General features: G+C 54.9%; 1 protein-coding gene across 1 annotated transcript in view; it reads right to left on the bottom strand.

Annotated features, from left to right (window-relative positions):
- Positions 1-1,988: 1,988 nt before the first annotated feature.
- The window catches only part of GRIK3 (glutamate ionotropic receptor kainate type subunit 3), a 219,204-nt gene continuing 204,745 nt past the window's right edge, over positions 1,989-16,447 (bottom strand). Inside the window, exons 14-16 of the mRNA XM_046660203.1 lie at positions 11,708-11,930; positions 10,987-11,237; positions 1,989-8,421 (exon numbers count right to left, since the gene is read on the bottom strand). Coding sequence (XP_046516159.1) covers positions 8,227-8,421; positions 10,987-11,237; positions 11,708-11,930 — 669 coding nt within the window. The 3' untranslated portion in view covers positions 1,989-8,226. The remainder of the gene's footprint in view (positions 8,422-10,986; positions 11,238-11,707; positions 11,931-16,447) is intronic.

Below are 16,447 nucleotides of genomic sequence, written 5' to 3'. Positions count from 1 at the left end.
GATGGATGGATGGCTGAACGGATGGATGGACTGAGGGTGGGTGGACAGGTAGATGGATAGGTAGATGGATTGGTTGAGGAATCAGTAGGTGGATGGAAGACATTCATGGGAATGGGGATAGATGAGTGGATGGATGGATGGATGGGTGAGTAGATGGATGGATGAGTGGATGAATGGGTGGATGAGTGAGTGGATGGATGGATGGATGAGTGGATGAATGGATGGATGAGTGAGTGGATGGTTGGGTGGGTAGATGAGTGGGTACTCTACCTGTTCCTTCACTCCTATTGTGGTCTCTTCCCTGTCTTTGTCCATATTACTCCTCTCCTTGCTGGACCTGGAATCCACCCTGAACCCCCGTGTGTTCACTCATAGGGGATGGACCTTACCTCTGCCCTCCAATGGCTGACAGATGGCCTCCAACCCAGGGCCTTTCCCTGACTCTTACCTGGCTTAAGCTCAAAGCTCCTTCTTGGGCTGTGTCTCCAGGCTAGACCAGAGTTCTCAGACGCTGTAGCCCACCTGGTCCTGGCCTCCTCTCCATTCTACAGGCATTTCTGGGGCCTTGGCTTGGCTTACTTGGCACATGCCAGCTGACAGAACAGGAGGATGCATATTTTAGGCCTGCCTAACCAACATAGCTTTCTCTGGGCTTTTCCAGTCTTCTCAACCCTCCCAAAGCAAACAGCCTGGGCATCACGATTGTATTATGTGACCCTTCACTCCCTCTAGCCACAGCTGACTGGACCACAGGTGACCAACTAACCCAAGCCCATCCACTCATAGTCACTCTTCACGGAACCAGAATGGGGACACCGAGAAACTGAGTCAATGGTGGTGGACATTTGGACTGAAGGATCATGTAGTCAGGGTCTGAGCTGTGTCAGGGTCTGAGGTGAGTATGAAAGAAGATAATATGTGGCAACAACTTAGCACAGCACCTACCTCGTAGGAAGTGCTCACTAGATATTATCTATGATTGTGATGATGTCATAGGGGAACATGGAGGGTTCTGGATGCAAATTAGTCTCTACCCATTAAACCCGTTTGCATGAGATTTGGAAGGCAGAAGTGAGGCAGAGGCCATTTCCTGTCCCCTTTTGGGCTGTTTCTGTCTCGAGAACATGCGGTTTTTCAGCAGCATCACTCCAGTATCCATTTCCAGCTCCCTGGGTGATGAGAAGCAATCGCAATGCAGTAGCAGCTTCTTGATCCAGGCTTTCGGAACCCTGGATTGCGGCTGGGCGTGTGTTCTTGCCTCACGGCTAGAGTCCCAGTCTCAGAGGCGGCCACCCCCCTGGTGAGTCAGTTTTGTGTTGTTCTGGGAGCCACTGGAGACCCAGCTTGGCCTTGCTCCCTCCCCTCTTCCATTGATTTTGTAAACATCCGTGTTCAATCCATTCTTGCTTTAAAATCTCCTGTCCGGAGCCCTGGTGTTGTGTGAGGTTTCCATCTCCCGAGGGCAACCGACTTAGGGTTTTCTCATTTCCAGCTTGAAAACACTCAGGAAAGATCTCTGATTGGCCAAGCTTGGATAAGAGGCCCATTCAACTTTCCCAACTGTGGCCAAGGGCACAGGGTCACATAAGGACGTGACAGCTCCTAAGGTAGTTACGTGGATAGAGATGAGTAGGGCAGGGACGTGTCCATGAGAAGGGAAGAGAGAGAGGTCAGATGATGTCAAGGATGGACACTACACCTTGGAGATCTGAAATGAGAACCAGGAGCCTGGGCTGGAGCACCCCCCCCCCCCCCCCGGCCCCGCTCATCACTAGGGGTCTCCTGCAGGGACTCAGCCAGCCCTGCGTGAAGATGTTACAACTCGATTGCCCAGCACCCTCTGGTTCTAAGGAGAGAAGAGAAGCAGCAAACACACCTCAAGGGGGCCCTGTTTTCTAGAAACATTTCTTTATTTAAAATTTAAAACCATATTACTTCATACAGCAAACTGTGCACTTTGATATATCACAGTGTCTTAAAAAGGAAAATAATCGGATTTGCTTGGAAATTTATTTACATCAGCCTAGAATGATTGGCAAGTAACACAGTTACTATGAAACCCAAATTGTTACAAAATGCTTACAAAAAACTATATTCATAGAAATTCTGCATGTCCACAAAGGGCATCCCCTGAATGGCCCAGAGACCAGCGTGTGGGAACCATGTTGAGTGGGAGTGGGGGGCGGCCAGGCACTCCGGTCTGGGTGGAGGGACAGGCCGGGGCTCTCGCATGGTGCTGTCTGGGGGCTCAGCCCAGGGGCTGGGAACCCGAGTCCTCACCCCAGGAGGCCCAGCCAGGAAGTCAGCCCAGGCAGAGATGGGCTGGGGGTTTGGAGCACAGTGGCATGAGGGCCCCTGGAGCCTCTGATCCCTGTTCTGGAGCCAGGACAGGCCCCTCCTCAGAGGGCTGGGCTCAGATGTGCTCTGCCTGGGGCCCCAGAGGCAGACCCAGAGTTAAGTACAGACCAGCCTGACACATGGGACTGAAACAGAGGGCAGGCTGCTGAGCACCCAGAAGCCCACCCCAGATCTTTTCTCTCTTGCATGCGCCAGAGATGCTCTGACCCGTGACACGGGTAGGACCACTAAAGGATTGGAACTGTGAAGGACAGAAGGATTGGGGTGGTGGGGGCATGGAGGGTCCTGCGGGGGTCTCTGCCACCCGCCCTGCAGAGGGAGATACAGCAGGAGGGGAAAGCAGGCAGACGGCACGGGGCGTGCTAAGACAGGAATGCCTTGTTGGCTTCTCATCTCTCACCCCGCGTCACTGCTCTGCGTGCATCTCTGGCTCCTCGTCACTCCCTGGCAGCTGGCCTCTGGGTCAGATGGGGCTGGGGAGGCTGTCTGAAGTGGCACAAACTCTTGGCTGGCATTACTGAGTCTATAGCTGCCTCTCAGCTTCTGGAAGCCTCAGAGTTTTGATCTGTAAAATAGAGACACACTGTGGGGTGATGTGAGGTCTTCTGTTCTAGAAGGCAGGGGATGGGGGCGGGGTCAATACCTAGGGCATTGGGACATTGCAGTGGCATGCTGGCAATGCCCTGGGGGCCATTCTCTTGAAAAAAGTGTTTTCCTTAGCCATGGGCTGTGCCTCTGTGTGAGCCAGAGTCCTCTGTCACTTAGAACACTGCAGCCTTTTAGGGTATTCCCGGCGGAGCCTGACACCTACCTGCTGACCCTGCAGACAGTATTAGAACACATCTCAGGAGCCAAGCACTGCTATGACACTGCTCCCCAGACACAGGCCCAGCTCGCCTGCCTCAGACACTCTCAGACGCAGACAAGGCCCCCCGCTGTTCCCGCCCCTCCCCGGGAGGCAGTGGCTGTGCAAGGCCCATCTGCCAGCTGCTGTGGTTCTGCCCTCGTCCTCAGGGTCTGCAGCTCCGATGTGTGCAGGGCCTGCCCCTTCCCCAGGGGTTCTCTGCAGCCCCTGCTCCAGGTGGTCTCCATCCCAGACTTTGCTGCTGCAGCCCCCATCTCTCACCTGGTCCCCACCCATGCTGGCTGGGTTATGTACACTCTGTGCGCAGACGTGCGGGGAGGGGCGCATATGCACATGGGCTACAGATCATATATACACTGTGCATATATATATATATATATACAGCATATATATATATATCTTTTTACATTCATCTATATATGGTACAGAACATTAACCTTCTACCCAAAACAGTTTTGTGACTTCACATATGGCCTCAGCTCTGAAATTTTAACTCCAGGGCCAATCCAGGACTGAAATGAGGGCTGGATTCAAACTGGCATGGGGACAGAGAGCCGGGCCCTTCTACTGTGGCGGGCGGCTGGGCCCATTCCAGATGTGTCCACCGGCCTGGGAGACTGTTCCAGACGTATCTATTCCACAGACCTGTCTGCAGAGTTGGGTTCATTTCTTGCATCTGTCCATGGGGCCAGGCCCATCCCAGATGTTAAGTCCATGCAGCTGATTTGTCCAGATTGCCAGGCCCTTCCCAGATGGCTATCCACACAGGACCATTGCAGACATGGGCCAGAGCTGGGCCTATTTCCAGATCTTTGTGCATATAGCTGGGAATGGCTTGGGGAGGGATCAGCTTCCTGTTAAGTGATGAAGCAGCAGCTGCAACCCCTCCACCCCCACCCCCAGTGCCCCCCTCCAGCTTCTAGAAGAGAAGGCAGGGAGGGAGCTTCTGACTGTTCCTGGTGAGTGTGCCTGGGTCTGACTTCCACTCTCCTCCACCTGAAGGAGAAGGTGTGGCTTCTAACCATTTGGAGACTTCATCCAACACTGCCAGACCCGTCCCCGATCCTGGGCCAGAATTTCCATCTGCCAGGGCCCAGGAGATCAGAGAGGGAGCCAGTCTGCTCTTCTAGGTGAGGCAGAGTCATGGCTGGGGGTGGGGGGGCTCCCACCCCTTAGAGATTCAGACTCAGCTCATCGGCCAAGAGGGCATTATCCCTCTTGAGAGCCACTTGCAGAGTGGGGCCACTTGAACGGTGGCAAAGCTCATGGGATTTTCTTATCTGTCCACAGCAGAGAGACCAGTAAGAGGTCAAGGGGAGCGAGATAAGGAGGGCTCATTGTCCAAAAGCCCCAGGGCCTTGGCGGCATGTGCGTGTGTGCGTGTGTGCGTGTGTGTTCACTGCTGCCCCTCAATTTGGCCAGTTTGAGGTTGAGCAGAAGCACTGGCATTTTGGGGTGGGAGATGGGGGTAGAAAGCGGGGGCACTCTTCTGTTCCGGGCTGGCATGGGGAGCCAGAGAGGGACAGTCCAGCACCTGCTTAGGCAAGTCCCCTCTTCTGCTCCATCCAAACCAGCTTTTACGCTTCCATCACTCACAGCCACCGACCTCAGTGCCTCCGTGTGTGTGGGCACCCACGCCCACGTGTACCTGCTGCGACTCAGGTCCATACCTGCTGGCAGGTGGCCTAAACTCTAATTCCACATGATCCCCCTTGCTGGGAGCCCCCACCTCCAAGATGCAGTGGCAACCTCAGTCCCCTGGGGGGGACACAGCTCACACTTGGGCAGAAGTGGTCTCCACTGCACTCCGAACACTAGGCTAGTCTCGAAGACAAAGGCAGGACATCAGCCAAAAGTTGAACATCAGCTACACAGACAGCCACGAGGCTTGAAGAGGAGGGGAGATCAGACCACGTGTCACCCCACTTGCATCTAGGAGTCTAGAAATCATTTCAGTAGCTTTTGGAGGATTTCCCTAATGGAACTGTGCCTCTGATACCCGCCATTCTTCACTCCTTCAGTGAGAAATCTTCCTACCCATGTTGCTTCCTCCCGTCTTGGTCTGTGTATGTGCACAGCCTCAGAAGAACATGGCACGTTCATAAAGCGTCATACACAAAAGCGCACACACGTGTGTGTGTGTATGACATGAGCATGGATGTGGGCATGTGCTATGAAATTACATTGGATCAAGAAACACAGTGGTTAAAGTCTGTGGTTGGTGACAGTAAATTGGCAAATATCTTCATTTGAATCGGTTCTCTGGGAATTGCAAAAAAATGTCATTTTCCCTTCAAACAGGACACTGTGCCTAGAGCAAAGATTCACCAGCCATGAGTCCCTGAAGAGTTTCGCCCCCAATTGGCCAGTCTCCCCGTGCCGGTGCCTGTACAATCTCGGCAAAGCTTTGTGACAAATGACCTCTCCCCACAACAGAAGGGCAGACAGACCCTGGACCCCTGCCTCCTGATTGTCCCTCTCTGCTCCTGCTGTGAGCCGGGCGTACGTGTGCATTTGAGCACACATACGTGAGCATACTCACACACGTACTCACCCACACCAGTTCCTCATGGCTTCTCCCCCACGACACGCACTGACCTGCGCTGCACGTCTGTCTGGTTCTGGCCTCCCTCCTGCTCTCCGCTGCACGCACGAGCCCACACACATGTACGCTCCCACGTGGACCTCTTGATGACATGGCTTCTCCCTTTACACGTATTTGGCAATGCTGCAGACTTCGTCCTGTCCTCTACCCTCTGTCATCCAGTGCACAAATGCACACACACACACACACACACATGCATACACACTGGTGCATGCGTGTATACACAGTATACTCACCAGAACCCCATTATGACATGGCTTCTCCTGTTTTTACATGGATGGGGCCCTGCTGCTCGTCTCCCTCACACATCCCCAATTCACACACGTGCGTGCACACACACACACATCAGAACCCAAAGGATTCCTCAATTATGGCATGCCCTGGACTGTGTTACATGTCCCAATTTGTCCCTCACTCCTAGCTCCCAAAGCTCACGCATATGAAGATACACACACACACACACACACACACACACACACACAGAGGCTCACAACAGCATGGCTTTTCCTATCACGACACGCGTTGGCTCTGCAGCCCGTCCTGCCCTCTTCTCCCTCCGCCAGCGCACAGCCTGCCTGAGCTACCGTGATTCTGGGGACCAGCTGGTTTGGTCCTGCAGCTCACAGCCCGGAGGAGGAGTGGTGTTTCTCACGTGAGCCCACTGTGCTCTCCTGCTTGGGGAGTCCCTGGGGGAGCTAAAGATGACCCTCCACCCCAGCTGAGAAGGTCGTTGAGATGTAAATGCAGCTCTTCCCCACCCAGGCTCCCCAAGCAGAGACAGGAGAGAAGTGGGAGAGGGGTAGCTGGTGTCTCCCGGGTCCCTGTCCAGAATCTCCAGCCTACCTCCCCTGCTCAAAGACTGCCCTCTGCCCTTGGCCATGGGAAGCCCTGCTGGCCACATTGCCTTCTCTTTAAGGACACTTTGTTCCTAACCCTTCCTGTCTCATGTTTTCCCAGAATCTTAAAGTCACAGACTTCTACAGCATCCATCACAGCTGGCTGGAACCCCCAGATCATCGGGTCCACCCCTCACCAGTGCCCCGTCTGCTTCTACTCTGCTGCACCCCGAAGCCCCACAAGGTCCCAGCTGCTCTTGACAAGAGACCGGGGGCCATAATGGCCTTGTGTCTCTATGTGGGGTCTTTGGTTAATTCTCCAGGAGACAGCTTCTCCCCGCCCACCCTTGGGGCCTTTACCAGCTAGGATACCTTGCCTCTGAAAACTTTCCTTTTCTGGGGAGCATCTTTAGGTTTGGCAAGTGCAGAGGCTAGGAGTTCTTTAGGGCCCGTCTGGCTTTCACCATCTACCCCAGAGTTGGCCTGTGCAGTAGGACACGGCCCCTCGTTGGAGGAGGGGGATAACTTCCACTTGCATCTAAAAGCCACTCTTCCCAGTCCAAGACGACAGAAGCAGGTCAAGGTCAACTGGCCAAGAATGGAGAGTTGTTGATGAGTAGACGGCAGAGAGCCCAAGCTCCCTAATACCACTAGGGTTTAGAAAACAGCTTGGGGACCAGCAAAGTAAGATCCAACGGCTCGAAGGCCTGCGGGATTTCCATGGAATCCACTGTTCCTCTGGGCTTCAAATCAGCTGAGTCTCTGGGTATCCTTTGGAGAGATTCAGGGGGTCCTCTCTCCTCTGGCCAGAAAGTGGAGAAGAATTTGCTCTGACCACTCCCCGACTTTCTACTCCTACAGACCTCCCGAGGACTGGGAGCCACTAAGACACTGTCCCTAAGAATTCAAAATGGCGGTCTCTGTGCGTTCTCTCTCCTAGATCCCAAACTCTTCTTCTCCCCTGTGGGGCTCTCTGCTTTCAACTTGGCCAAAATAGGGGCTGCCATGGGTGGTGCCAAGTCCAGGAGACCAGGACCAGGTGGGCAGCCCCCGGGGGATGAAGTTTTCCTTCTGCCCAGGCACGGGGGGTGGCCACTCCCCATCTTCAGCTCCCATTGGCAGCCTAACTATACATCCTTATGGAGCCCAGCGTTTGTGTCTCTGGTCTCACAGTCAAGCCCCAGGAGGCCTGGGCTCACGGGGAGGGAGTGGCACTATAAGAGCTGTTTCTCATTTCTTTGGCCTCTGCAGGGCCGTGGTGGAAATTTCTGACTGTAGAGGAGAGATGAGGGGCAGGTGAGTTTGGCCTGAGAGAGGCGTGTGCTTCCTTTGGCCTTGGCTGTCTTGGCTGGCAGCTTAGAAACCCATAGAAGAAACGAGAGGAGAGGGAAGCCCAAGTGGTCGGCCGGGGGGCCTGCTGGTTTCCTGGGAGGTGAGGGCAGAGGGCTCCTGACCCAAGGGGCAGGCAGCAGCTCCGGTCCCTAAGCCCAGCGTGGGGACAGGGGACGTTCCTTCCAGTCTCTGCCCCACCCTCAGGCTTGCGGTCCCCAGCCCACCTGCGCCTAGGGGAAGACGGGCGCCAACGATGTGCTGCAGGCCATGCTGTCCTTGCCCGGAAGCCGGCGATCATTGAACGTGTGCATGTTGATGACGGCGTCAGTCTTGACCATCACGGGAGGCTGCGGCTTGTGCTTGACCCGACGCTGGCAGGTGAGGGAGAAACGGATCTCGTCCGCAACAGTGCTGCAGAAGGAGCGCTGGGGTGGGAGCGGGAGGGAAAGGGTACAGCGGTGAGGTCTGGCCTTGCAATTCCGGCAGACTCCTCCCCTTCCTCCCACACCTGTGCCTGGGCCACCCGGCCTCTCTCACGCCTCCAGCCCCTCTGCCCCACTGCACGGTGAGTAGTCTGTGTAGCAGCCCACAAAACATCACCTTCTTGTTGGGAGACTCAGGCAGGTAGTGGGGGTGGTATCCTCATATCCCCATTCTATAGATGAGCAAACTGAGGTTCTGATTGGCACATCCATTAAAGTTTGAGGAATTGACCTGATTTTTCTCCACTAGATTCTGAGGGCAGGAACCAGCCAGTTTCATCCCCATGAGCCCAGGCCCCAGCGTCAGGCCCAGCTCAGAGTCAGGGCTCAAGAAACATTCGATGAATGTACGGACAGCCCTTCTCCTGGGGGGATTTCCAGTAGGGGGACAATCCCGAGCTTCCACTCAGGAGAGGACAGCACGTGTCTTTCAAGGTGGGCAACAGGGAGGCAGGTCCATGCAGGGCTGTTGGGGGTCAGTGGCCTCCTCTGGCCTGGGTCCCTGTGGATATTCAAGTGGGACAGTGACAGCGCAGCAGTGACCACAGGTATCTGTGGCTCCTAGGAGACCAACGCCAGAGGTCGTCCTGCGGCTTGTGTGCAAGGCAGTGGGGGCTGCTGATGCCCCCGCTTGCCCAGGGAGGCCAGGGCGTCAGCACCCAGACACACCGGATGCAGGCTGTATGGGACAGGGGGATGGGGACCGGGCTTTGAATGACCAGCTGTGCGACCTCTCCAAGCTTCCTCTTTCTCACCCACTAAACGTAGACTACCGCCCCTCCTCCCCTCCCTTTCTTCATCCTGAAAATATTTACTGAGACCCTTCTATGTGCCAGGCACTGTTCTAGGTGTTAGGCACACAGCAGTGAAAAAGAGGGGTCAGGTCCCAGCCCTCGGGGAGCTCACGGTCTAATGATGGCATAGAAACACATAACAAACACGGGAACAAGTAAGTAATTTCAGAGAATGACAACTATTATAAAGAGAATAAAGCAGTGAAATGGGGTAGAGAGGGACTGGCAGTGGGGACAGATGGGGAAGGCTACCTGAGGAGTGTCATTTGAGCTAAAATCTGAATGACCAGAAGGTGCCAAGAATATGGCACTCCGGGGGAAGAGCATTGCAGGTGAATGGAACAGCATGTGCAAAGGCCCTGGGGCTGAAAAGTGCTTGGTGTGTTAAGGACTAAAAAGGTAGCCAGTATGTATGGGGGTGGGAAGGAGAAACCAGAGAGGTGCACAGGGACCACAGCCTGTAAGCTTTTTGGTGGAATTTGGAGCTCATTCCAATTGCAACGGGAATTCCTAAAGAATTTGGTGGTTCTTTTTTAATGTATCACATTTTTTTTAGCCATTCCTTATTATTGGATATTTAGATTTTTTCTTTTTTTTACGTGATAATGAACACTTCAACGAACATCCTTGTAAATAAAACTGCACATGTCCTTGGCCACTTCCATAGAGTGCATTTCTAAAAGTAGAAATTGACTGGTCAAAATGTATGGCCACTCGTAAAGACTGATCATACTGCAAAGTTGCCCTTCCAGAAACGTCCCCACTTGGACCTCCCCAGCAATACTGGAATGTGTCCCTTTCCTCACACTAAGAGTGACCTTTCCCCCTCCTCGTGGCTGACTCAGGCGTACTGGTTATAAAGGACCCCATCTCATTTGTGATGGATGTAAACGCTGCCTGTTTTCAATGGTCCCCTCTACGTATGGCTTAACTGCCATCCCCTCCACAGTGGCCCTGTGCCCCTTGGAACTTCTATGCAAGAGGCACCTCCCCTCCAGCCTAGCAGCCCACGAATCAGCTGCACATTTAAATCACCCCACACACTTTCTTAAGACGTCAACACCAGGCTCCACCACAGACCAATTAACACAGAGGCTCCGGGAGTGAGGCCAGGGCATTAGCACTCAAAAAACTCTTTCCCTGCCATTCTAATTTGCTCCCAGGGCCCAGAACCATGGCCTGAGCACACCTGCATTAATCAGACAGGTTGAGCCTCATTCTGCTGTGTGCACGCTTGGGCGGGACCTTGGAATGCTTTCTTTTTCAAACCCTTGATTACGGAAATTTCTAAATACATGCAGAAGTAGAGAGAATAGTATAATGAACCCCTATGTAACCATTACCCAGCTTCAACAGTTACCCTGGAGGGTGTTATGCAGGGGAATGACACGGTGTGAATTAAGCTTTAAACAGGGCACCGGCTGCACATGGAGAGGAGAGGGGAGAGAGAGTGGAGGCAGGAAGGCCAGACTGGAGCCCGTTGCACGGTCCAGCTGGGATGATGGCACTTGGCAATGTGATGGGAACGTGCTCAGGGTCAGTGCAGGGGTGCCGCCGGCAGGGCTTCCTGGTGGATCGGAGGCAGGGTGGGCTATGGTGAGGATGGGACCAGACCCCACCGTGTGTGCCTGGCACCTAGGAGGGGCGAAACCAGCGCAAACCCCGTTCCTCCGTCTCCTTCCCTTTCTGCGCAGGCCCCAGGCTTGGGGCTTACCTGCTCCCGCTCTGCTGTCTTCCGCAGCTTGTACACAAACTCGCCCACGGCCACCAGCACAGACAGGACCAGCCCAGCGGCCAGGACGATGAAGATGCCCCCGATCTTCTGGATCCCCAGGGCGCTGGCTTCTTTGTTCTCCTCCTCGGGACAGCCGCTGCCCCGCCACCACTTCTCCTTCATGATGTGCAGCTTGTCCTCCTCCTGCAGCTGCAGGATAGCGATGGTGATCTTGTCCCGGTACGGGGAGCCTGAGCAGGGGAGAGGGCACTCTGGCTGTCAGCGACGTTCAGTACCCCCTGTGTGCCCCTCACAACACCCAGCTCGGTGCCAGCCACCGTCACTAGCCCTCTCAGTAAGCTCATGGAAAGGCCCCTCTTTAAATCTATACGTGGGATCTGGGTCGGAGGAAGGGTCCTGATTTGGGTGGGGAGTCTTGCCTATGAATCCCTGTCTTCACAGGCCACTGGAAGGCCCCGTGTATCCGGGCTGCATCAGCAGTGGTGAGGTCAAGGAGGGGAGGTACGACCTTTGAACGGACCCCCTCTGTGTTTGCTCTAGTTCTCGTGAGGTACGTGGCTGAGGAAATGGTACCTTTCTAGGCTCAATGGGATCAGTTGGGAGAGGGAGCAAGAGACTGTGCGCATGAGTGGATGTGGGGGCCCCGCCCCTCCTCCGGCTCCGCCCCCCACCGCCCTCCCGCCTGCAGCCCCTCGCTCACCCATGGGCGTGCCAATGCCGTAGCCCTTGGAGTCGATGAGGCCGCCGATCTGGGTGAGGTTGCAGTTCCTCTGGGTGACGTACTCGATGGTGGTGGACTCCATGAGCAGCGCGTAGTCCGCCGTCAGCGTCCGCTGGATGCCTTCCTCGTTGTTCTTCACCAGCGCCGAGGGCTTGCTGCTCATGAAGGCCCACATCTTCTCGAAGGTGGAGATCTTGGATTTCTGGGCCACGAGGGGAGGGGTGACACACACAGTTACTGAGCACAGCAGGGACCAAGCACTGCTCACCCCCGTCTACAGGATCGGGTCATTGAACTCTGCCTACAGTCCGCAGAGGGAAGGAGCGCCGCCCATCGCTCAGAGGTGGCCACTGAGGCCCTGGGAGGGTGGTTCCCAAAGCATACAGTTGGTGAGGGATAGAGCTGAGATTCAGACACAGGCCCACCTGCCTGGGGACGCTTGGCGCTTTGCTATGGCACAAGTGGTTTTCAGACTGAATTTTTAAAAGTCAATTTTCTTTCTTTAACGTTTATTAAATAATTACACGTGTAGGCCCTGTTCTAAGTGCCCTACCTGCATTCTCTTGTTGATTCTTCACAGCAGCCATAGGAAGCAGGCACGGTAGCCCCATTTTCCAGATGGGGAAACTGAGGCATGGGTAAGTTACTTACTTAAGGTCACTCAGATAGTGAGCGGCAAAGCCAGGCCTCAAACCAGGCCATCTAGTTCCAGACTCCATGCTCCTAACCACTCGGCTGCACTGCCTCCCAGAAACCACAGCGGGAGTAGAGAGGGAGAGGTGAATGCCGATGAGGGCAAAGCTTGGTGGGTTCTGGGACCCCCCTTCCCACTTCAACCGCAGCAATCCCCTCTTAGGTCCTGTGTTCTGGGGGACGATTTTGTCTGAGGTGAGGGTGTCTGTTCTGCTTCATTCCAGTGAACGAAAAGCAGAGTGAGAATTGCAGAGCAGGGAGTGAAGTGGGGGCAGTCAGAGCAGGTGGTCTGCAGGCCCTTTATCTCCTTGCCATGGCTGTCCCCAGTGCGTCCTGGGCTAGGCGCTGCTGCAGGAGCAGAACCAGCATCCCTAAGATCAGGCCCGGGGAGCAGGCTGCTGTGCTTGCCCCGCCTGGCTGGGGAGACTCAGAGAAGGGGCTGAGGCTGGGAAGGGGGCTGGGACTGAATGTTCCCTGCTGCCCGAAGAGACCGGGCAGACCAGGGTGCATGGCATTCGTGAGATTTCTTGGGACCTTAGTGCCTGCCAGCTGCCGGCTCCCAGCAGGATCAGTCCTGCCCCCACTGATCCCAAGGAAGCAGGTGGCTCTGCAGGCCCCATGGGGCCTGGCTGTGCCTGTCTGTGATGTCAGCCTGTCTGACTGGCACCCGGCCCAGCCCCGGTGTGTGTGATGGCATGGGTGTGCTGGAACAGGCTGGTGCGGGGCCGGGGTATGGGTAGGCAATGGGGAAAAAGCTGTGCCTGCCAGCAGTGGTCGGGGGCTGGGAGGAAGATGTACCTACTGCTCCCTCCAGGGGCTTCCCAGCTCTGGTAAGGGCTGTCCCCTCTAAAAATGGCTCCTGGAGACCCAAGCACGTCCAGGGGAGGAGGGAGCCCCGAAGCAGCAGGCAGGACCCCACTTGGAGTTCCATCTGAGCCTAGAGGCCGTGGAGTGTCAGGTCTGCCTCCTTTGGGCACAGAGCCTGGGGGCACCTTCACAGACAAGCAGCCACTCCCCCACCTACAAATTTATCTGCCCCAAAGTGGGAGGCCTGTCAGGGTTCAGATGCCTGGAGCCCTCGGTGGGTTCCACGAGAGCAGCAAGCTGGCTGCTCCCAGCTCCCGCTGGTCCTCAGCCTGTCCTGCTCTCAGCTATTCTGCTCTCCAGCTACTCCACCTCCACAGCTACTCCCTCATCTCTGCACCTCTTGCCTCCAAACCTTCTGTGCTCTCCAGCTAGCCATCCTCCCAGCTCTCTTTCCACCTCAGCTCCTCCTGCAGCCCCAGATGCCCTCTCCCACTAGCTACTCTGGCCCTTGAAAACATTCCTGATTTCCAGTTCTTCTGACTCCCCAGACATTTCTTATTTTCTAGATAATTTCTGATCTCCGGACTCTTCCTGCTCCAGCTTCTTTTATGTCTTGGGTCTTTTCTCACTCTGCTACTTTTCCTGTCCAGATTCTCTGTGGTAGGAAGCTTCTAGCTGGCTCTAATGATCCTCGTCCCTTGATTCACAGCCCTGTGTAATGCCCTCCCCTGGAGTATGCGCTGGACCTAGTGATTTGCTTGTAACTCCCCCAGGAGTGATGGGGTGTCACTCCTGAGATCAGGTTGCAGGAAGCTGACTTCCATCCCGCTTGCCCTCTCTCTGGCTCTCCTTGCCGCTCTGATGGAAGCCGGCTGCCATGCTGTGGGGCACCCCCTGGAGAGGCCCACATGGCGAGGAGCAGAGGGCAGCCTCCAGCCAACAGCGAGCAGAGAACTGACGCCCTCAGCCCAACGGCCCACGAGGAACTGAACGCTGCCAACAATCAGGTGAACGAGCTGGGAAGCAGGGCCCTGGGGTGACTTCAGCGTTAGCCGCCACCTTGATTGCCGCCTGAGACCCTGCACGGAGGACCCAGTTCAGCTGTGCGGCTTCCTGACCCGCAGGCTATGAGATCAGAATGCTGTTGCTTTTAAGACACTAAGTTTTGGGTGATTTGCTCTGCAGCAACAGATGACTTGCACACCCTCTTCCACACACACACAAGCTACGTCTCTTCCCAACAGAGCTGTTTCTTCAGATAATCAATTCCAACTCTTCCTCTATCAGATGACCCAAGTTCCATCAGCCCGGCTTGCCAGGCACGCACACTCCTCAGGTTCTCTGCCTTCCTGGTTGTTGTAACTGAAGACTGTTCTCCCGCCAGTGGCCCCAGGACCTCAGCTCCTTTTCCATCCCAATCTCTCCTGCTTTCCAAATTCTCCTTCTTCTGCCAGAGGTGGGATCCAGGGGTTGATGAGGCCGTCAGTGTTCCCTTCCATCTCCTAATGCATCCATGCATCCATCCTCTCATTCATCACGTTCGTGTTCTCACCCACACACGATCTACAAACTAATTCATTCAACTAACTATCCAACTATCCAGCTGGCTGTTTACCTATTTATCCATCCATGCATCCATCCATCATCTTATGCATCTGTCCATCACTCAGTCATCCATCCACCTCTCCATGTCGCCCATCTTACCCACTTACTCTCCCACACCACCCGGCAGCCATCAGTGACTTGACAATGAACCACTAACGGAAGGAACCCTGCCCCACTCCTTCTGTCTCAGAATGGGATGAGAACTTCTCTTTCTTCAAACTCCCCCTTGCCTCCTCTTCCCAACACCCATTCCTCCTATACATAGGCCTGCCTGACATCACAACACATGCTCTTTCCAGTAATACTCCACAGTAAAAGGAGACAGAAGTTTCCGTTGGGGGCTGAGGGGGTGGTGTTGAGGCTGGTGGGCTTTGAGGAAAGACACATGAAAGCTTGCAGCTGGTAAAGGAACAGAATGAGGAAGATGGGACAGGACACCAGAGAGCTCGGGCCAGTGCCAATAGGGCGTGATGCTGGCTGTGACACTGATTTCCAGAGGTGCTGCCCTCCCAGCTCCAGGGTCAACGCATTCACTACCTCCCTCACCTTTAGGCAGACGGGTCTGAAATCTGCTTCCCTAGAAAGGCCACCCACTGTGTTTATCCTGTATCTCAGGATCCCCATTTTCAGCCACATCCACTCATGGTTTCTGATTCCCCTTTGGTTCTGTCCTTGAGTGATTCTGTGATTCCGGGCACATCCCTGCAAAGCTTCCCTCTGGCATTTCTGAGGAAGGGAGGTATTCAGCCAGGGCCCCTCCTGGAATCTCAGGCCTCTTGCCCATCTCCCTGGGCCTGGTCGCCAGAGGCCTGAGTTCCTGTCACTGGCCTGGGCTATAGTCACCACCCCAGGGAGTGGGGTCCCACATCCCTATGGCTCCAACGTCATCCTGCCTGACCCAGCTCCAGTGGGAACCTTAACAAGCATTACTCCAGGGCCAGTCACCCAAATCAATTAATGGAATCGTTTGGAGCAGCCAATACAGGGCGACATGCCAGGATAGAGAGGCTTTTTTTATCAGTAAAATTGGCAAGAAAGTAAGTTTCAGGCTCACGACTTTCAATTCCAGCCTCCTCAAAGAAGTAAATTGATTTTCCCCAGCTGAAGATACTTAATCTTGAGAATTTAACATTTCTGTACAAGAAAATGTATATAGGTATATATATAAATATATATCAATTCCAAAGGGAGATGAATTTCCCGGAACGTGTGCGGGGGAGGCAGCGGCGATGTGATTCTATGTGAGACCTTGGGTATTTTCCGCGGTGGAAAGGAGACCTTTCCCCAAATTAATTGGCTTTCTTATCCCTGGGTGTGGAGTCTTTGGCCTTATCAGATCCATGTACTCGAGTAGTTAATCATGTCTCTTGGGTTATTTCCATGGGACCAGGAAGCTCCCCGAGTCCCCTGCCTCTGCCCGCCCGGTGTTGCAGTGTACCTGGCCAGGACAGACTCACTGACCCCCTCGCCCAGCGGCAGCCCCCACTGTCTGCATGTGCCCCTGAGGCTTGTCCGTGCAGGGCTGCAAGCTAGCCCTGCAGGGGGGGAGTAGGGAGGTGAGGGCTGCAGGCTGACCCTGCAGGGGGGGAGTAGGGAGGTGAGGGCTGCAGGCTG

This window comes from Equus quagga, chromosome 5, assembly GCF_021613505.1.
Source record: "Equus quagga isolate Etosha38 chromosome 5, UCLA_HA_Equagga_1.0, whole genome shotgun sequence".
In the NCBI taxonomy this organism is placed as follows: domain Eukaryota; kingdom Metazoa; phylum Chordata; class Mammalia; order Perissodactyla; family Equidae; genus Equus; species Equus quagga.
This window is presented reverse-complemented; position numbering and strand designations above follow the sequence as displayed.